General features: G+C 40.0%; 2 protein-coding genes across 3 annotated transcripts in view; one reads left to right on the plus strand and one right to left on the minus strand.

Moving 5' to 3' along the window:
• LOC141761607 (high-affinity choline transporter 1-like) overlaps nt 1-13,695 on the plus strand; it is a 15,883-nt gene extending 2,188 nt beyond the window's left edge. Inside the window, exons 1-9 of one of the 2 annotated variants that reach the window (XM_074625048.1) lie at nt 5,359-5,718; nt 6,840-7,032; nt 7,248-7,361; nt 8,953-9,108; nt 9,575-9,723; nt 10,290-10,433; nt 10,591-10,744; nt 11,008-11,225; nt 12,731-13,695. In XM_074625048.1, the coding sequence (XP_074481149.1) occupies nt 6,849-7,032; nt 7,248-7,361; nt 8,953-9,108; nt 9,575-9,723; nt 10,290-10,433; nt 10,591-10,744; nt 11,008-11,225; nt 12,731-13,228 (1,617 nt within the window). In that variant the 5' untranslated portion in view covers nt 5,359-5,718; nt 6,840-6,848 and the 3' untranslated portion in view covers nt 13,229-13,695. Of the gene's footprint in view, nt 1-5,358; nt 5,719-6,839; nt 7,033-7,247; nt 7,362-8,952; nt 9,109-9,574; nt 9,724-10,289; nt 10,434-10,590; nt 10,745-11,007; nt 11,226-12,730 lie in introns of those variants that run through there. The other variant, XM_074625049.1, reaches the window with a different exon arrangement.
• The window catches only part of LOC141761606 (uncharacterized), a 12,075-nt gene continuing 1,635 nt past the window's right edge, over nt 12,061-22,500 (minus strand). Inside the window, exons 2-12 of the mRNA XM_074625047.1 lie at nt 22,328-22,459; nt 21,379-21,756; nt 20,358-20,711; nt 19,882-20,268; nt 18,511-18,713; nt 18,201-18,308; nt 17,480-17,572; nt 17,230-17,340; nt 16,097-16,220; nt 14,830-15,090; nt 12,061-14,602 (exon numbers count right to left, since the gene is read on the minus strand). Coding sequence (XP_074481148.1) covers nt 13,743-14,602; nt 14,830-15,090; nt 16,097-16,220; nt 17,230-17,340; nt 17,480-17,572; nt 18,201-18,308; nt 18,511-18,713; nt 19,882-20,268; nt 20,358-20,711; nt 21,379-21,756; nt 22,328-22,459 — 3,011 coding nt within the window. The 3' untranslated portion in view covers nt 12,061-13,742. The remainder of the gene's footprint in view (nt 14,603-14,829; nt 15,091-16,096; nt 16,221-17,229; nt 17,341-17,479; nt 17,573-18,200; nt 18,309-18,510; nt 18,714-19,881; nt 20,269-20,357; nt 20,712-21,378; nt 21,757-22,327; nt 22,460-22,500) is intronic.

Raw genomic sequence — 22,500 nt, forward strand, 5'->3', positions numbered from 1 at the left:
ACGACCAGCTGGGAAAAGGCCACGGGGAAGACCCAGGACTAGGTGGAGAGATTATATCTACACACTGGCCTGGGAACGCCTCGGGATCCCCCAGTCAGAGCTGGTTAATGTGGCCCGGGAAAGGGAAGTTTGGGGTCCCCTGCTGGAGCTGTTCTGACCCGACCTCGGATAAGCGGTTGAAGATGGATGGATGGATGGATGGATGGATGGATGGATGGTCTTGAAAACTCTTGAATGACAGACAATCATGGTCCCCTTCTGATGAATTAGAATTAGTTTTTTGGTCCCTTAACTTCTCCTTTAGTGCCATCTTCAAATCAAAATTTCAATTTGTACTTTGTATTTAGTGCTAATAGTGCATAATATGTCTACATGAGTGCCTAGTGTATCTCTGTCAATGTGCGTACTGTTGTTTATCCATAGAACTATGCATGACTGATATACTGCAATTGTAACCTTGTATCCTCCTTATTTCAGTGGCTCTGTGTGCCTTTTATACTGGCAAGCCCCTCTTCTGCCAACATCACTGTTGCTGCAGTAACCAAGCTGCATCAGGGGCCATGGATCGGCAAGCTGGAGCTGGAAGATGCAGGTCGCTGGGTAGATGACCTATTGCTAATGGTAATGGACACCCGACTACACTGTGATGACATAAACCACATTACCCTTCATGGACAAACATTTCCTAAACTTGAGTTAAACATTTATTATAGAACAAAAATGTAATGTTATGTTTCACCAACATTAACTTGTTTTTTATTCCTCTCCAAGGCCATTGGAGGGCTCTGTTACCAGGCTTTCTACCAGAGAGTCCTGTCCGCAGCCACTGATACCCAAGCTAAGATCACCTGCTATGCTGGAGCAATATTATGCCCAATCCTTGGCATCCCATCACTCATCATTGGGGCAGCGGCTGCATCTACCGGTACCTAGATTCAACTATCTTCTTATGGTTTTTGTCAATCTTGGAAGCATTTCTGTAGTAGTATAAGTAGGAGAAACCCAGGCCAATTTACACCTAAAAGGAGTAGCTTAAATGAGTAATGAGTCTGCTATGGTAGAATTGTGAAAAGTAATGCATAAACAGAATCATATGTTCTCTGTGGCCACTGTACTGTATAATTGGCGTATTCTACGCAATGAAACATCTCTTGATCAAATCCCACTCATATAACCCTGCCACGATGTCTGTTGTAATTTCATGTGCTTAATATCTGTCAGATTGGAACCAGACCACCTACGGTTCTCCCAGCCCGTATGAACAGGGAAAGTCCGGTGCGATCTTGCCAATTGCCCTTCAGCATCTTTGCCCTTTCTTCGTCTCACTGGTTGGTATGGGAGCACTTGCTGCTGCTGTGATGTCATCAGTTGACTCTGCACTTCTGTCTGCCGCCTCCCTACTGGGACGAAATATCTTCAAGAACATCGTCTACAAAAGGGTAACATCTTACATGACCACTACTCATTTTGTGGAATATTGTTTTGTTGTTGCTAGATGACATATTTCATAAATACTGAATAGATGTGTAATTAGAATAAAAATGCATGCAACATTTCTGATAATAAATCAAGCGTTTAAGTAATTTATTAGGCAAGAAACAAGTTTACAGCCATGTTAGTGGCTCTGCGAGGGTGTATTTAGGCACAGCAATGCTTTGAGCTAAATGCAAATAACTGTTCACATGTTGTCTGGACGCTAACAACAAAAAATGCTGCATTAATATAACCACAATAACAGGAAAATCATATTTTCCCATTTCTTTAGGGTGATGACATAAAATATGACGACCGACATTCATTTTCATTGAATGCAAAAACAAAAAAATACATTCGGTACAGACCTAGTTACATATGCTAATCTCCTCTGCCCTGGTGGCATCATAACAGCGCTTGCTAACACTGCTAGCAAATGAGGTGATGAGAGATTGCCTGTTATCTGTCTCTGCTGTCCTCTCCTTGTGCTTGATCCGCAAATGGTTAATCATCGAACTGGTTGTTTTATGATATGCAAGTTTAACAGAGCTTGTACTGAACATTCATTTTGTTTATCGTCGTTTTTCATTTTGCTATGGAGGTCAAGTGTTTGTGAGGGTGTGTGTGAATGCATGTACGCGTGGATGCAGAAGCGTATATGGTCGCAGCTATTGCAAATTCGTGCTTGTTTAGGGTTAAGTCACTCACAGTTAAAAAAAATATTTCCTCTATTCCAGGCATCAGAAAAAATGATTCTTGCAGTGGTTAAAGTGTCAGTCCTCCTGTGTGGAATAATAGGAGCAGGTCTGGCCATGACAGCGAAGTCCATTCACCTGTTCTGGATCATCAGTTGTGATGTCTTGTATTCAATGATGACTCCCCAGGTGATATGCACCTTCTACTTATCTCAGTGGGTGAACAACTACGGAGCCTGCTCTGGCTTTGTGTTGGCACTACTGCTGAGAACTCTGGTTGGAGAACCCATGATAGGCCTTCCTGACATCCTGCCCCTGCCGTGGGACAAGATACAGGAGGATGGTCACCGACAACGCTTTTTCCCTTTTCGCACTGCAATCATGCTCATCACCATCGGGACTATCCTACTAGTGTCACGCCTTGCTGTGTGGCTGTCTGAGAAGGGGCTGCTGAAAAGAATAAGTGACGCTGGAACGGACAAAAACATACGTTACATGGCACAGGTCCGAACAGATGTGGAGGAAAAGGAGACTGAATAAAGAACAGTCTCACTTAGCCTCTCAGCATGAACACTTTCATACAGCACGGATGATAGTCGTCTTCCACAAAAAAGTTCACTATTTTTTGCTCAGCATGTCATTAAAAATGTTTCTGATACTTGTTCTGATAATTGTTTTATATAAACTGAACAAATTAAATAACTGGGTGTGTGGTTAATTTCTTTGTGCGTCTTATTTTCCATTAAGGCAAGGCACAGCATTGCACATATGCCAGGACATTGTGTATTTTAGGGAGACACAAAAGCAGCAACTTTTAAAAGGAGCATTCCAGTGATTTAGCATTGCATTTTAATTAACTTGGGGGACTCGCAAGAGACAATAAAAAAGATGAGTCAAAATCTGTTTTGCAGAGGTCTGTTTAATGTTGTACAAGAGTGAATAATGCCAACCTCTGCTATGTCAAGAACTCCAATATCCTTCAACCTTTACTATCTATTTTGGTTATAGTTATTAATTTAATTACTAATCAAAGTTCCAAATTGATAGTTTAGTATATCTAATGAGACTATATTAACGTTTTGGTTATTGGTCCCTGATTCCAGGGTGGTGCCCCGTTTATTACTAATGTTTATTGATCATTTTTATTAATACTAATAATTCTATTGATATTAATTAATTTGCTAATAACCAAACCTGTTCCTACCAAATCCCTACATTTGGTGCCCCGTGTGAGGCAGAGTATTATTGTTGGCAAATTATTCATAATTGTGCAATATTAATTTTCAGCATAATTTTTGGTCAAAACCAAAAATGGAGTTTCCACTTCTAAACAAACCAAAAGTGTTTACATTCTACACCACTAGTCTTCCACAGGAGTAGAAGTCCAGGTGTACTTTCAAACAAGTACATTGTGGTTAAAATTGTTATTTGAGATTTTGATTATTAACACTTTAAGCCTTCATAGTGTTAGTTTTAAGAACTTGCTTTTGCTGCTAATTCAAGTTAACCTATGCTGTAGAACTTGAGTTGAAATATTTTGCAACAACTGGTGCCTTGAAATTTGATGTGCGCCTATGATGCCCATATAATGTCTGGACTGGTCCCTACAGAGGCTGATGCTGGACAGCGTGAGTTTCATTTTATGCATGTGCATATGAAAGCATGTTCTCGTGCAACACGGTTATCTTTTCCGAGCTTAAGTTTATAAACACCGCTGGCATTTATCAAATGCAAATAGTTGCATTTCACTCTCACTCTGTCTAAAAACTAATCATTTTTAAAAGTGGGTGGAACTTGTCCTCTCATAATAGCTGTGACACCCATGACTGGATGTGTGCCATTAGATTTGTGACATATACTGATGTTTTTATCATATCATCTTTCTTGTTCACTATTTTTTGCTCCACTTAAATGATGCGCAGGAAAATGTAGACTCATCATTGGTGCCATCCATGATGTAACAAGGCAGCATTGTTTCATCTTCACACAGACGACGTACAACGAAGCGGCGCCACCAACAAACAGTGTTTGTTTACAACAGGGCACAACCTGATCCTCAAAGCAGTCATTAACAGAGCTCTTTCTCTGCTGACACTTTATGTCGCTTGAGGTCCAGTTACATGTCAGTAGTGGTTACTAGGACACCTGCAATGCTACCGGAGACTCTGTCAATGACTTTTGCGACTGAAGGTCAAAGGTGGCTGATCTCACGTCAGCCTCTTGGTGCATCAGATCAGAAAGCGCATTGTATTTACATGTACAATTGTAAATTACAGGAATTGCACTCAGGCATTTCACTGATAATTGTTAAAAGTCACATGTTTGGCTTAAATTGTGAAGGCGCGCATGTGAGTGATGTCTTTGTCTGTTGTGCACTTCACTTTGACGCCTATGACATCTTAAAAGGATTTGTATACGACATTCAGAACCACTAACATCTCAGACCCCAAAAATGGTTCAGCAAGGTTTGCTGGATGCCGGTCTTCAGTGTGTTCTTTCAAGCTCAGGGGATCCACCTGAAGTCAGAGCGCACAGGTTGCTCAGGTCAAACAGGGCCGGCTTGGGTAGAAGAGTGGGGTTGCGCAGGAGAAGCAGGGGAAGTATGAAAAGAGATTGACGAGATGAACAGGAGGAAGGTTAAACGGAAAAGAGAGGAAAAGAGGAGGCGAAGGAAGAGATGGCCTTTTTTTTCTAATTGGGCGCAGTGTCAGATACATAAAATGGCACAAAGTTGACCAATCCCAGTGATAAATTCTCTCAGGGTTGACGCTCTCCTAAATTATAATTCAATGTTATTTGTTCAACTGTCCGATGAAGAGATGTGGAGCGAACTGGGCACTGAATATGATGACTGAAGACTGGAAGTGATGTGGTTGATATGACTTCATACATCAAGGAGGGTCACATAAAACCAATACATGCAGAAAGTAAATGATTACATTGATAAACATGGCAATAAACACTCACACCTCCACACAGAACAGGTTTTTCCTTATCCTTTAACTAAGCATATTACTAATTAACTACATGCTACTGTAAATGAAAAATCAGTCCCTTTTTTGTTTTAGAATCAAGCCTGTCCTAGATTAAGCAAATATCAATCCTGTTATCACTAGTGCCATCCATGTTCCAGCTAGACTGCTAGACTTCACTCGGTCCAATCTTAGGGGGAGAAGGGAATCCTGATCTCCACACTAAATCCAGGTGATTCCAGTGCACAGACGATTCACTAGACAACTGAAGAAAAAGCCCCCGAATAAATGAGACAGGATTTTGTATGTCAAATGTCGGACAACTTCTCAGTGGAGCTACGGTGGGGCATTTTTAATTCTTGGTGGAGCAAATAAGCAACTTTAACCCCGAGGACCGTCGGTGTAAATGTACTTTTCAATTTTCAGTTACCTAAAGGGTTAAAACTACACCCAGTCTCTCCTACTTCCAGAGAAGTACAGAAAGGTGTTCACCACTCCTCCACTCTGCTGTGACAGCTGGCTTTGAGGATCTCTACTCAAACTTCTACCCTTCTCAACATTTTCCAAAGGCAATACAGGTAATTAAAATATATCATTCTGATTATTATTATTACTGTTATTATCTTCTCTTTTTCATTATGTATTTGCTGCAAGTTTAAATTTAGTATTTTAGGGGTGATATTTTATGTTTAATGGAATAAGTTCATACCAATACTGGTATAACAATAAACCCAAGCAGCAGAAATGCAAAAGAAGTGGGCAGGAATGTGTGTCATTAGAAACTGAATTTTAATAATTTATATTTGAATTTGAAGGACTCAACTTGCATCAGTATTAGCACATACTGTATTATGAAGAAATTTTTTGTAACTCTGTAACTCACCTGCAAAGTGAAATTTATATTTATTTATTAGGGCTGTAAAAATGAACACGATAATAACGCAAATAACAAATTTGTTTTAACACCACTAATTTCTTTAAAGCATTAACACAACTTGCGTTGAGTGAAGCTACTGGCATCATATGAAACTAGAAAACCTAAGGAATCCATTGGTAGCAACCATGTCAAACTGACTTGTCACAAAGAAGGCTAAATAACGCTCCAAACTTTAGCTAAATTTTGGCAAGGAAACTGGCATGTCCCTTGACCTCTGACCTCAAGATATGTGAATGAAAATGGGTTCTATGGGTACCCACGAGTCTCCCCTTTACAGACATGCCCACTTTATGATAACCACATGCAGTTTGGGGCAAGTCATAGTCAAGTCAGCACACTGACACACTGACAGCTGTTGTTGCCTGTTGGGCTGCAGTTTGCCATGTTATGATTTGAGCATATTTTTTATGCTAAATGCAGTACCTGTGAGGGTTTCTGGACAATATCTGTCATTGTTTTGTGTTGTTAATTAATTTACGATAATAAAGATATACATACATTTGCATAAAGCAAGCATATTTAATGTATTAAATACTTGACAAATCTTCCTTTAAGGTACATTTTTAAAAGATAAAAAATGTGTGATTAATCGTGATTAACTGTGGACAATCATGCAATTAATTGCGATTAAATATTTTAATTGATTGACAGCCCTATTTTTTATATGACTGTATATATTAGCTGCAAGCAATGCATGCTCAATGTACAGCATACGCTGAAAAGGGATATATGACATTTTTTTGTTTGTGTCTTTCCCCACAGACACTGAGGATGGCGGTAAATTGGCCAGGACTGCTGTCCATTGGAGTGTTTTACATGATCGTACTGAGTACAGGTATCTGGGCATCCAGGAAGTCCAAACGTGAAGAGAAGAAGTGCACTGGGAACCGCAGTGAAGTTACAATGGTTGGAGGGCGGAACCTAAACATCTGGGTCAGCATCTTTACTATGACGGGTAACAATAATGATGATAATAACATCATAGATGATCATAGTCACTGAATTGGGCCTTAAATGTTTGTAATCCCAAATTATTATTATTAGAGACATTTATTTTGAAATCGGTGGTTTCAAAATTAAAATGAGTTCAATTCCATCAATTTACAATTGGTGGACCTAGTTTCATTCATGTTTTTTCTCACTGCCTGTATGTGTCCTGATGTTTTGCAGCCACTTGGGTGGGAGGAGGCTATATTTTGGGTATTGCTGAAGTGGTCTACGATCCAACAAAGGGGATGGTGTGGGCCACTGGAATCATTGCCTTTGCCATAAGCATGATTATAGGTGAGTGAGGTCAAATACAACTGCTTACTGTTAACTGGTGATACATAATGAAACCTGTCTATTTCTGAGATTGTATTAATAGCTAATATTAGGGCTGTCACGTTGAAGGAACTTCCCCTGCGGTGATAATTATTGGCTCAAAGGCGTGATATGTGGTATTACCGTCATTTTTTAATTTTTTTTTGGGCAATTTCCTGATTTTAGTACTTTATAAATAAGCTTAATTGTTAGGCTATTATAAGGTATGTTGTTGCTTTTTAAATGACAAAGATGACAGGTTTCAAACAAATCAAATGCTTGTTTATTGCTAGGCTTATGCTTGCCCATGGCAATGAGACGCAATAAGAACGACTTTTCTCCTTTATAAAAAAAAAGGACTATAGCCAAGGTTAGATATAAATTGTCAAACAAAAATAACTAAAGCACATCCTCGAGAACACTGCGCATCTTTCACTTGATGTCCGGTGTCGAGGTGGTGTCCTCGTCTGACAGTTTCAGAACATCTCCAGTCAGGAGTTTCAGAATGGGTCTGACTGGTGACATGGTAACATAGTTCTCGCCAGACAACAGATCCGTAAACTCAGCCGCGGGTTTCAAGGTGGCGTTCACAGACTCAAGCACAGTGATGTCCTGCCAGTTTGAAATTTGATGCTGATGTCGCCGCTCATCCAGAACTCTTTTGATAGCTGGGATTTGCTCCAAGACTCTGTCCACCATTTTCTGTTTGATGCGGTGGTCTCTGGTGGTCTGTTTTCTGTTTCCAGTCCGGTGTCAGATAATGCACCTTCAGACTCATATAAGGAGTCATATTGACACTCGACCACATGTGGCAGGGACGTAGTCGACATTCTTGAGCTCGCTTGTGACCGATGCCTTTACCGTGTTGTACATTTTCAGACTGGCACTCTCTGAGAAGTAGTTTTTCCCGGGCAACTCATATTGCTTGTTAAATTTGTGAAGCATTGATTTGAATGCAGGTTTCTCCACCGTGCGAAATGGAATCATCTCCTCAACCAGATATTGCGTTACAGCGCTTGTAAGGCATTTATGCCTGTTACTTTCACGACTATATTTTGCAACTGGCCCAAAGGCTTCAGCCACTCCTGTCTGTCGGCCTGCTCCAGCCTGGACTGTCCCCATCGAGGCTGCTCTGCGACTTGGGGCAGGCAGCTTCGCTTCGATAGATGGACGATAGTTAGCTCGGTGACACCTCAAATTCAAGCCACCATGAAGAGCGCCGAGCTTTGAAGCAAATCTTCATAGTGGCCATACGGCGGTATCTTCTGTGTCGGTCACATGATGCCATTGGGCCAAAAAATACTTTTCCCCATAGACTCCCATTGGGAAAGAGACGTAAAGTCAGCGGAATATTATTGTCAGTAGGCCGCCTTTTAATAATTTTACAAAAATACCATAATTTAAGTATTTTTCAATACTACACATTTACTAATGGAGACAGGAGGACATCATCATGTAACCACTATAAATGAAGACATTTTACTGGTGATTAATAAGTCAGACCGAAAACTCTTCACTTCAAAATGAAACAAATGTTGAAAGTTAAAATATTTCCGTTTTTGTGTGACTTCAGGTGCACTCTTCTTTGTCACACCAATTCGGTCGAAGAAATATGTCACCCTCATGGACCCATTTCAGGAGAAATATGGCAACGCTGTAGCTGCTGTTCTTTTCATTCCCGCTCTCATAGCCGATATCTTGTGGATAGCAAGTATTCTCGGTGCACTGGGTAAGTCAGAAACAACTTACTGAATTCATTTCTTGCAATATCAGCAAGTTGAATCTCAATTGTAAATCTTGAAATCTTGAGTATAAATATTGCTATAAGTATTTTGTTTATATACCACAATTATACACTGAAAATTTTTTTTTGGTGCAAATAGGGAACAAACATTTTACCATAAGTATGATGCAGTAAGACTGCAGATGAGTTACATTAATGAATACACGGAAAAAAAGAGTTGAGTTTTGGTATTTAAACATGCTACTTGCAGTAGTACTATAAATGCATTTAGTGTCAGCCCTAGTGTAACGCTCTTTGCACTGACCTAAAAGGTGCTAAATAAATCTTTAAAAATGTTAAAATAGTGAAAATTACATGGCATCAATTTTAGTTTGTTGCTTCAGCAACCGAGTTTGTGTTTTTTGAACGTTGTTGTGGATGCCTCACTCTGAATACATGTTTGTGGTTACAGGAGGGACGGTAAGCGTGGTCATGGACATCTCCTCCTCGCTGGCTGTGGGCATCTCTGCTTCTGTGGCAGTCCTTTACACGTTGATGGGAGGACTGTATTCTGTGGCCTACACTGATGTCATCCAGCTTAGCTTCATGCTCATTGGCTTGGTACAAACATTACACTTTTAGGAAAATACAAAGCATTTAACGCATGTTTTTTTTGCCTGGCGGCGTGGCTCTATAGGCAAGGCAGTATTGGTCCGTCAATTGGTAATTTTAGTCAGGACTGAAATATAACTGTTGGATGGATTGCCATTCCATTTTGAACAACCATTCATGGTCCCCAGAGGATGAATCATATTGACGTTGGTAACCCTGCCCTTTTCCTCTAGCTCCACCATCAGGTTTACATTTTGTGGTATTAGGTTCTGATGAATTAGAATTAGTTTTTTGGTCCCTTAACTTCTCCTTTAGTGCCATCTTCAAATCAAAATTTAAATTTGTACTTTGTATTTAGTGCTAATTAGGAAATGGGGAACATGGTAAACATTATAGCTGCTAATCATCAGCATGTTAGCCTCGTCATTCTGAGCATGTTACAGTAGAATGCAGCATGTGCTTTGAGTTACATGAGTGCCTGGTGTATCTCTGTCAATGTGCGTACTATTGTTTATCCATAGAACTATGCAGGACTGATATACTTTAACTGTAACCCTGTATCCTCCTTATTTCAGTGGCTCTGTGTGCCTTTTATACTGGCAAGCCCCTCTTCTGCAAACATCACTGTTGCTGCAGTAACCAATCTGCATCAGGGGCCATGGATCGGCAAGCTAGAGCTGGAAGATGCAGGACGCTGGGTAGATGGCCTATTGCTAATGGTAATGGACACCCGACTACACTGTGATGACATAAACCACATTACCCTTCATGGACAAACATTTCCTAAACTTGAGTTAAACATTTATTATAGAACAAAAATGTCATGTTATGTTTCACCAATATTAACTTTTTTTTTTTTTTTTATTCCTCTCCAAGGCCATTGGAGGGCTCTGTTACCAGGCTTTCTACCAGAGAGTCCTGTCCGCAGCCACTGATACCCAAGCTAAGATCACCTGCTATGTTGGAGCAATATTATGCCCAATCCTTGGCATCCCGTCACTCATCATTGGGGCAGCGGCTGCATCTACCGGTACCTATATTCAACTATCTTCTTGTTGTCTTTGCTGTCTTTGTCAATCTTGGAATAAGCTTTTCTGTGGTACTATTAGTAGGAGAAACCCAGGCCAATTTACACCTAAAAGGAGTAGCTGAAATGAGTAATGAGTCTGCTATGTTAGATACTGTACTGTATAATTGGCGTATTCTATGCAATGAAACATCTCCTGATCAAATCCCACCATATAACCCTGTGACTCATGTTTGTTGTAATTTCATGTGCTTAATATCTGTCAGATTGGAACCAGACCACCTACGGTTCTCCCAGCCCATATGAACAGGGAAATTCCGGTGTGATCTTGCCAATTGCCCTTCAGCATCTTTGCCCTTTTTATGTCTCACTGATTGGTATGGGAGCACTTGCTGCTTCTGTGATGTCATCAGTTGACTCTGCACTTCTGTCTGCCGCCTCCCTACTGGGCCGAAATATCTTCAAGAACGTCTTCTACAAAAGGGTAAAATCTTACATGACCACTACTCATTTTGTGGCATATTTTGTTGTTGTTGCTAGATGGCACATAATCATAAATACTGAATAAATGTGTAATTACAATAAAAAATACATGCAGCATTTCTGATAATAGATAAGTCATAAGTATTTTTTTAGGTAAGAAACGAGTTTACAGCCACGCTAGTGGCTCTGTGAGGGTGTATTTAGGCACAGCAATGCTTTGAGCTAAATGCAAATAACTGTTCACATGTTGTCTGGACGCTAACGACAAAAAATGCTGTCAAACAGTTATTATGTGTACCATGTTACCCTCTTAGTTTAGAATGGTAGCTTATATTTGCTAGCACAAAACATGAAGTTTTGCACTTATTTGGTGGCTAAATGGCTAAAAACATACATTCATGGCTTCTCCAATGTGAGGATTTGCTGCTCTCCCCTGTTTTATTTAATTGTAAACAGGATATCTTTGGGTTTTGGTCTGTCAGTCAGACAACATAAGTAATTTGAAGATGTAAATTTGGACTTCATAAGTTGTGATTGTTATTTTCCACTATATTCTAACCCACTATTGACTAAACAACCACACTAAAATCAATATTTAATCAATAATAAAATGCAGCTCTATAGTTAAGTGAATGGTACCCCCAATGGCTGCATGGAAGGCCCAATGGACAACATTGATCTACTTGGTAAGTCTACACTGGCAACACATTCAAAAATCCGAATGAAATGGCAAGTGACGGTTACATACAGTATAGGGCTGTACAGAATAGTTTGAAGCGTCATTCAAAATTTGTTGTCAAAATTAATTTAAGAAAATATAGACGTCATCATTTCGAAAATTCACAACATGTTTTTATCTTATGAAATATTCTGCTTCAATCCATATTTGTTGGTGTTTAGCCTTTCAAAAACAACATGTTTGCTCTCCAGCTTGCTGTATACAAAGAGAGGAACGCAGCTGCAGTCTAGCAGCACCATAAATTACATTTATATAACCACAATAACAGGAAAATCATATTTTCCCATTTCTTTAAGGTGATGACATCATAAAACATGACGACTGACATTCAAAACTTAATTGAAAAACCTCAACAGAAGCATTGAATGCAAAAACAAAAAAATACATTCGGTACAGACCTAGTTACATATGCTAATCTCCTCTGCCCTGGTGGCATCATAACAGCGCTTGCTAACACTGCTAGCAAATGAGGTGATGAGAGATTGCCTGTTATCTGTCTCTGCTGTCCTCTCCTTGTGCTTGATCCGCAAATGGTTAATCATCGAACTGGTTGTTTTATGATATGCAAGTTTAACAGAGCTTGTACTGAACATTCATTTTGTTTATCGTCGTTTTTCATTTTGCTATGGAGGTCAAGTGTTTGTGAGGGTGTGTGTGAATGCATGTACGCGTGGATGCAGAAGCGTATATGGTCGCAGCTATTGCAAATTCGTGCTTGTTTAGGGTTAAGTCACTCACAGTTAAAAAAAATATTTCCTCTATTCCAGGCATCAGAAAAAATGATTCTTGCAGTGGTTAAAGTGTCAGTCCTCCTGTGTGGAATAATAGGAGCAGGTCTGGCCATGACAAAGACGTCCATTTACTTCTTTTGGATCATCACTAACGATGTCACGTATTCAATGATGACTCCCCAGGTGATATGCACCTTCTACTTGTCTCGGTGGGTGAACCACTACGGAGCCTGCTCTGGCTTTGTGTTGGCACTACTGCTGAGAACTCTGGTTGGAGAACCCATGATAGGCCTTCCTGACATCCTGCCCCTGCCGTGGGACAAGATACAGGAGGACGGTCACCGACAACGCTTGTTCCCTTTTTGCACTGCAATCATGCTCATCACCACCGGGGCTATCCTACTAGTGTCACGCCTTGCTGTGTGGCTGTCTGAGAAGGGGCTGCTGAAAAGAATAAGTGACGCTGAAACGGACACAAACATACGTTACATGGCACCAGGCCGAACAGATGTGGAGGAAAAGGAGACTGAATAAAGAACAGTCTCACTTATCTATCTATCGATTTAGCATTGCATTTTAATTAACTTGGGGGACTCGCAAGAGACATTAAAGAAGATTAGTCAAAATCTGTTTTGCAGAGGTCAAGATATCCTGACTTTCAGCTCAGAGTTTGGCTAAAACACCAAAAATACTGGATCCTACAATTCCCATGATACAACTGGATAACAACAACTTCTCAGATTGTCTGTGCACTAAATTGCCATGTTTTTGGAATTGTAGCTTTGCATAGTTTTCAGAAAATAATTACTAAGTTATCCCTTTATGCATTAATGGAGTTACTGTATTTTTATGCAATAACTGTATTTTCTATTAAGTAGGTAAAAAAAAAAAAAACGTGCAAAATGGATTACTAGAGCCTTGCTGATGTTTTAGCAGGGCCAATTAGCTTACAGAATATTTTAAAAACCAAACTGCAAGTAGCGCTGTTTCAAACAGAATAACATACAATTGTTATACACTTCTTGTATTAAATCACCAGCCACTACTTTCAATTGTGTGTCTGAACATGCATTTCAAAAGTGTCTTCTTGCCTGAATATTTTACCGCACTTCAAACACTGGAAAGACTTCTTGTTCGAGTGGATCATGATGTGCCTTTTCTGCGCTCTCGAAGTCTGAAAGGATTTGGGACACACGGAACACCTGTAAGGACTCTCTCCCGTGTGTTGGCGCATGTGAACTGTCAATAGGCACTTTGCTCGGAAACCTCTCCCGCAGTGTTTGCACGTGTACGGACGCTCGCCCGTGTGGCACCTGATGTGCAGCCTCAACTCCCCGGAGGAGAGAAAAGCTTTCCCGCATTCGGTACACAGGTAGTTCTTTTCCCCTCTGTGCATCCGCATGTGTCTCGCCAGGTGCTGGATTGAAGTCTTCCCACAAATGGGACATTTATAGCGCCGGTCTCCCGTGTGTATGCGAACGTGGAAACCGAGGCTGTTTGAAGTTCTGAAGCCCCGGCCGCAGTGCGAACACAAATACGGCGTATCGCCTGTGTGGGTCCGGCGGTGCACATTCAGGGACGCCCTGGAGGAGTACTTCTTCTCACACTTGTCACAGTCGAATGAAAGAGTGTGTGTTTTTCTGTGGCTGTTCAGGGCGGACATATCGTTGAAGACCTTCCCACAATACTCACAAGTGTTTGTCGTGCTCCTTGTGATCTCAGGAGTGCACGTTTCAGTGTCTACTTCCTGAAGGACATTGGCTGACCTTGGTTCTTTAGACTGAAGTTGCCCGGGTTCCTCAATCAGATGCGTCTTCCTGATGTGCTGCAGAAGACCGGACACTTGGCTGTCGGAGTAGGGACAAAAAGAGCAGGTCTGCAGTCTTAAAGGCATATGGTTGTTTAAATCTGAAAGAGACAAGATGATGAGGAGATTTAGTTTCAGTGTAGTGCTACAAAAACAAAAAGTTTTAAATATAGATATTAAGTTGAATGAGTGCTTTTTGTCAAGATTATAGATTTAAGTACTAAGTCTGTGAAGTCAATCCTTGAATTATTACTACAGTTATTCAAACAAAGTTATTTGTGGGGAAGCAATTATTTTCAATGCTGTCCAAAACCGGATGCTGCCATACTTGAGCAGTGTGCAGCTGTCAGGTCATCGATTTGTTCTTCTTTCAACTTCAGGTCTTCACCTCCTTCGCTACAGTCCTCCAAAGTCGCTTTATCTTCAGTTTGGTTTTCCTCAACGTCCTCCTCATCCTCACTATAATCAAACTGTCCTTCATCTGCGTCGCCTGTAGACGATGCCCATTGCTCTGAAGCGAGTTGCCACGAGTTTGGTTTGTGAGGGAGAAACAGCCTCGGCAAAAACATATTCTGATTTTGAGAATAACCTGCGAGGAGAAATTAAAAACTCGGACTTAGTTGCAAACATATAACATGTTGAGCTGTACATTTATTACTAAGAGTCAAAACACCTTACTAAGTCTTTCAATTTCCCAGGGTACCTGCATACTTGAGTAAGAATGTATTGGTATTCAAGTCTCTTTTAAATACTCATAGAGGGAATATTCAGAAAATAACTGTGCATATTATTTAGCAAACCATGCTATAGCTAAAGAATACAGCTATAGCAAAAACAGCCAAACCAGCAGCATACAACTCAAAGCGCTTACCTTTGATGGGTGCCAGCAAAGCACAGTTGTTCACTGTAGAATCCGGTGCTTTTCAGAACATTTTCCTGAGTTGAAATATCTTTCAACAACTAGTGCCTTGAAATTTGATGTGCGCCTATGACGCCCATATATTGTCTGGACTGGTCCCCACACAGGCTGATGCTGGACAGCGTGAGTTTCATTTCGTGCATGCGCATATGAAAACATGTTCTCGTGCAACACGGTTATCTTTTTTTCGAGCTTAAGTTTATAAACACCGCTGGCATTTATCAAACGCAAATAGTTGCATTTCACTCTCACTCTGTCTAAAAACTAATCATTTTAAAAGGTGGGTGGGACTTGTCCTCTCATAATAGCTGTGACATTGGATGTGTGCCATTAGATTTGTGACATATACTGATGTTTTTTTCATGTCATCTTTCTTGTTCACTATTTTTTGCTCAGCATGTCATTAAAATCCAGAATAACCAAAAAAGCAAAGACAGAGAACATGTCTCGTGGCCATCCAGGTTTGTTGTAATCCTATGGGTTTAACCGCCTAAAAACAGAGCATGTTTTGTACTCACATTTCACTGCTGACAAATGCGAAGTCTGCATCACTTTTGAAGTCAGTAAATGTTTCAAGAAATGTTCACGTTGTGTCTCTTAAGAATAACTGGGTGGTTTAGGTGGCCTAGGGTTTTTATTTTATTGTCTTTCTTCAACATTGTAGAAGATGACTTACGTTGGTTGGTGCTTCCCGACTGTTGCTGGTGGAAATGCAGTAGCGCCTTCAGCTGATCTGGTTCCAAAACCAGTTGTCCACATTCTTCCATGACAGAGGGGGCAGTGCTGAGCCACTCTGCAGTCTGTGTGAGCAAAACACATCATAAACGTGTGCTGCACAGGCAACAGAAAGACCATGTTTATACCAGTTTATATAACATCATCAATCATTTCCTGCCTCTTTATTTAGTATCCTGCTTTGTACTTTGACTAAAGCCTATTGTGTGATAAAAACTTACATTTATGTATTCAACATATTCTCTGATAAAAAATAGCAGATCCCAAAATTTGCTTAGAAACGATGGCATGCATAATTTTTAAACTTTTCAAAATGATCAGTGTTATATGGAATGCCAGTGCATTGAATATTAAATAAATAAATAAATAAGCATGTGAAAAAAGAAATATGGCCATGATATAAATCTTGAAATAAATATATGTAAATATGAAGATATTAAGTTGTCAATATAGTTCAATAAATATGTTTTTATTTAAAAAAAGACATTTATTTCAAAAGGAAAACTTTTATTTATTACAGGGGATTTTTATTTCATAATTCCACATTTATTTCACAGCTCTTTTTACTCACGCCACGGTGAGAAGGGCAGCTCAGGAGGCTCGGCGGGGGTGTGCTAGCTAGCTAATTCTTGTGCTTTGTTCTGAATCTGTGAGAAAAACCACGCCCCATTCATTTGAATATAACAGATGGAAATAAAAAGAGCTGTGAAATAAATGTTGCATTATGAAATAAAAGCCCCTTGAAATAAATGAATGTGGAATAATGAAATAAAAGTGCCCTGAAATAAATAAATGTGAAATTAGGAAACGAAAGTCCCCCAAAATAAATACAAATAAAAATAAACATTTTTTTAATTTATTTATTGGACTATATTGACTAATTATATATTTACTTTACATTTATTTATTGCTTCATTTAATTATTTCAGGATTTATTTCATAGCCATATTTATTACTTTCATAGGCATATTATTTATATATTCAATATTGAATGAAATGGCAACCATAGTGTTATACTCGAGAAACCAGATTTAAACCAAGTCACTCTGCCTATCATTTAAAAATGTACAGTACCTGTTTAATATCTGGTGTAGGCAAAAGATGATCCAATCTAGAGATGAATTTCCATACTAATGTCTGAAATGTGGCCTCATACTGCTGACCGTAGTGGATGGGAAAGACCTCCTGGGGGAAAAAAAGGATTTTTAGTCTACTTAGTCTTCTTGTGTAAGATTGGAGCTACCTGACTTGTTATCTCCATCATATTGACTTACAAACGTATTAATACACAACTTTAGTTGTAAGAGTGTTTAGAATGTCTGACCTCGAAAAACATCTTTCTCTCCTCCGTGTCCTCGAGCAGGATATGAACAACCTCCACAAAGTTGGACTTTGAACTTTCCAACTCCTCCAATTCCTGTTAAGTTGTGTGAAAAGCAAATGCAAGGAAACATAAATTAACCATCAAGGAGAAATCTGCCTGGACTGAAATCCTAAGGGAATAAAGGAGGCAGGGAGTCAGACTAAACAACATGGGGCTCATCCCTGAGCGTTAGAGGGGAGTAGATCATTGCCTCGGGCAAAGTGAGGTGGAGATCCATGGATGATGTCCTCAATGATCTCTCAACAGACTTAAAGGGTTAAAAGAGGAATGCCACTCAGCCTTTGACCTTGCAAAGTTCAGCAACCTTTCCCCTTCTGTCTCTTACAGGAACAACAGAGGAGCTTGTCCTACCATGTGACAACGACAGAGCAGCTCAGTGTCTACCACACACAGCTAAAGCCTTGTTCAGGTGCTGAAGGTGACAAGTGGAGTGGAGTAAAATGTATTTAAATTAGGGCTGTCAACCTATTAAAATATTTAATCGCGATTAATCACGATTGTCCATAGTTAATCGCGATTAATCGCAAATTGATTGCACATTTTTTATCTGTTCAAAATGTAACTTAAAGGGAGATTTGTCAAGTATGTAATACTCTTATCAACATGGGAGTTGGCAAATATGCTGCTTTATGCAAATGTATATATATATATTTATTATTACCTCCTGATCACAGGTGGAGCCCATTGAGAGGTTTTCAATGATATTCAGGTGAGGCTGGATATACAGCAGGTTGGCTGTGCTCTCACTGCGACACAATTCCAGCACCATCTGAAACAGACACCATAACAGACTTAGCCTTGGTCGTCTCATTATTGCTTTAAGCTCCAATTTAAGGTGGTAGTGCAGTTTGTCTAATACCATGTGTAACCTTGAGATTGTAATGTTCTATATAGCCTGCCTAACATCGACACATTTCTTATTTAGTTTTGAATGTAAATCAAATACACTTGAGATGCTTGATGTGGCTTACCCTTGCCCTTAGTTTGAGCAGGAGTTGCACTTTCTCTCTGGGCGTCAGCAGCTCTGGAGCCAGCTCCGTCACCGACCTCACCAGCTCCTCCACCTTTCCATAATGTAGCACATTACAACACTGGACCACCCGCCAGGCAAAGGCACACATCAGACGCAGGGTTGGGACCAGGAGGCACAATGAGGAGACGGACAAGCGGTGACCTGAAAATGGGATAGGAAAGCATGCAATGTAAACAATGTAAAATTACAAACATAACTTGCATATACATATATTTTGTATGGCTGTCAAAGCTAACCCATCTTTCGGAGGTTGTAGCGGGCTCAGTTTTAAAGCTAGATGATACTGAAGATACTGGCATATGAGACTAGAAAAACTAAGGAATCCATTGGTACCAACCATGTCATACTAGCTTGTTGCGAAGAACGCTCCAAACTTGCACTCCAAAATGGGTTCTCTGGGTACCCACGAGTCTCCCCTTTACAGACATGCCCACTTTATGATAATCACATGCAGTTTGGGGCAAGTCATAGTCAAGTCAGCACACTGACAGCTGTTGTTGCCTGTTGGGCTGCAGTTTGCCATGTTATGATTTGAGCATATTTTGTATGCTAAATGCAGTACCTGTGAGGGTTTCTGGACAATATTTGTCATTGATTTGTGTTGTTAATTGATTTCCAATAATAAATATATACACACATTTGCATAAAGCAGCATATTTACCCACCCCCATGTTGATAAGAGTATTACATACTTGACAAATCTCCCTTTAAGGGACATTTTGAACAGATAAAAAATGTGTGATTAATTTGAGAATAACACAATTAATTATGTACAATCATGTGATTAATCGCGATAAAATATTTCAACCTTTTGTCAACCCTAGTATTTTGCCAAATTAGTCCAGTAAACAACAGTCTCACCATAAATTTGCATAATTGAAACAGTCCCTGTGTTTTAGACAGTTTGCAATTTTGTCTAATTCCCACAATATTTCTGTAAAAAAAGGCCAAATCAAAGGAATAACTACTAATCCCTCCTGCATAAAGTAACGTAATTTCTAATGTTTTATGTGTTATGGGGCATGTTGACAGGCCAAACTGATGGTAAAAGATCCTTTCAGAACTTTCTGCCTGGTTCTCTGCACTTTTATCAGAATAGCAACATTTTATTGCAAATAAACCCAAAAGATCCCATACTGTGCCACAAATGTAGAGACAGGCTGTTGCAAATAGTGTCACCTTGGCTGCAATAATCACAAAAAGACTTCAGGTCCTGTTGGGCCTGCCTGGAGTGAAATGTGTCAAGTTTTCTACAGCAGTTAGTGTCACACGCTGTAAAAGGTAAGTGAAAAACAACTAGTTATTTTACCTAAGTCTTCCACTGTTTCAGAAAGGTCTTGCTGTGACGTCTGCAGAAATGCAGGGGCCGAATCCACGACTCCAGCTTCTTGTTTAATCTCAGCCTCTGGTTTACAACGACCAAGGACTTTATCCAGAATGGCAAACCATCTGCTTTTCTGCTGTTTAGAGTCCTTCTGTTCCTTAATCTGTCTGTACTCTTGCTTCAGCAGTTCTATTTGTGACCTGCATTGGCTGGTGGTCTTATCAAAGCCCTGAGTGGCGAGCTCGGAGCTCAGCTGAGCGAACACTCTCTCATTTCTCCGCGTTGAACCGAGCTGCTCCTGGATGCTCTCCTCTGCCCATCGCGTGAGCAGCACTTTGATTTCATCTGATGTCCAAACAGCCCGTGACATATCTGTTGAAAGCATTGTAACCTAGTTAATACAGTGACAGCTCTCAAAGAATGCAGATAAAAGTTTTGTCATGAGGTTTAAAACAACATACCATTCACATGGTTGTCTTCTGGTGATTTCGGTTGCGTCAGCACAGCAGATGAATCCACCTCTGTATAGGTCTCTCCACCAGGACTAAGGACACTGTCCAAAATAGCAAACCAGTCGTTTCTATCGTCCCCGTATGGTTCCACTTCCCTGATTCTCCTGTACTCCTCTATAAGGTTATTTACTTTATGACTGCACTGATGTGGTGTCTTGTTAAACCCCACCAATGCGAGCTCACCGCTGAGGTACGTAAAGACTTGATTGGTTGTTGCTGTGGTGAGAAGCTGTTCCTGAATGTTTGGTTGTGCCCAGAGGGTCATCAGCACCTGGACTTCATCAGGCAACCACTGGGTTTCATCTGGGAAAGTAGAAAAAGCAAAATAGAATGGAATGTAAATGTTACTAATATATACATAAATATTAGGGCTGTCAATCGATTAAAATATTTAATCGCGATTAATCAGTTTTTGTAATTTTTTATCTGTTCAAAATGTACTTTAAAAAGGGAGAATTGTCAAGTATTTAATACTCTTATCAACATGGGAGCGGGCAAATATGCCGCTTTATGCAAATGTATGTATATATTTATTATATGACACGGCGCCGACATTTAATACAGACTGGGGTTTCAGTGCATGGCTCTTCGTTCATTTAATGACTGAGATAATATATCTGTGAGATAACTCACATCTGGCCGATGAATATAACAACATTCAATAACAACAATCCATATGGTCACTTTTCTGATATTAACTCTGATGTTTTTCTCTGCCATTTCTAAAGGCCCAATAACATGAGATGAGAGCTGAGGATGGTCAAAAATTCGTCCCTATTCTACATAAAAAGAAGCTTTTCTTGCTCCCAGGGGAGCAGCTGGTGTGTTCTCTAGCAACACCTGCTGTAGGTTGTTTGAAATTACATGAATGAAAAAGAAAAGAAAATTAAGCAAAACAGAAAATAATTTTTCAGATAGTGGCAACTGCTAATCAGCATTTGGTTAGTTCCTAGTTTTAATTTCTACTTACCATCAGTGTCCACATCCAGGACAGAATGTGGCTGACTGAACAGCGAGGGCTCTGTTGTTTCTGAACGTCTTGCTGCTGCAGCCTTGGAACTGAGGACATCATCCATGATGGCAAACCAAACACTTTTACGCGTGCTGTTGCTTCCACACTTGTGTTGACTGTTTTTGATTCTCTTGTAGTCCTGCTTCAGTTTTTTGATTTTCTCCCTGCACTTCTTTGGCTCTTTGTTGAATCCAAGCGATGCTAATTTAGCACTGAGGCTAGTGTAAACTTTATGATTCTTCAAGTTGAGGCGAAGCTCGTCTTGAACGGCAGGATTTGCCCAAAGTGTCAACAACGCTTGGACCTCATTTTTTGACCACTGGCACAAGGACGTATCTGTAAAAGCAATAAATCATAATTCATCAAGCCATGACAGTAGATAAGCTAAGAACATGTTTAGAATGCAATGCATTTAAACTTTTATGAAGTGAAGTCACAATTAAAGATGGCGTTCTAACGTGATTGTACCACATTAGAACAATTATTCTGCACAGCATTTGGCCTCTGACCAGTTAACCTAACTTTGCTCACACTGTATCTATCTAAAGACCTCACATGCTTCTGCTTCATCTTGATTAGTCCTTAATATTACCTCAAAACAAAGCAGTAATCGACATGAATGCCAGTCTTTTGGAATAAACTACTAGTAGTATAAATGTGCTTTAAATACAAGAGTTTTTTTCCTGCCATGTAAGGATTAGTAGAGAACACAACTAGTGGTATAAATGTGTTGTACAATAAGGGAACTTATAAAATATTATTCTCCAATTGACAAATGAGCTACTTTATTTATTTATAAGTATATCTATCCATTCTCCTGAATTTACATCCCTTTAGCTTGGTGACTACTTGCCTTTGACTGACGTTTGCACTGCAGTGAAGGACATTGTGGTACTTGTAGACGGACCGTCAACATCTTCTAGTTGAATGGAGTAGAAACCTGGGTCCTCCGTGGGGCTAGGAGGTGTTAGGGCTGGAGGAGAGCAGGGTATGAAGGTGCTGTTGTAGCTCACGGGAGAGACCGTCGTAGTGGGTGAATCTACAAGAGAAAAATAGCTCTAAATTAATCTGTAGGCAAAA

This window comes from Sebastes fasciatus, chromosome 23 (genome assembly GCF_043250625.1).
Source record: "Sebastes fasciatus isolate fSebFas1 chromosome 23, fSebFas1.pri, whole genome shotgun sequence".
Lineage (NCBI taxonomy): Eukaryota > Metazoa > Chordata > Actinopteri > Perciformes > Sebastidae > Sebastes > Sebastes fasciatus.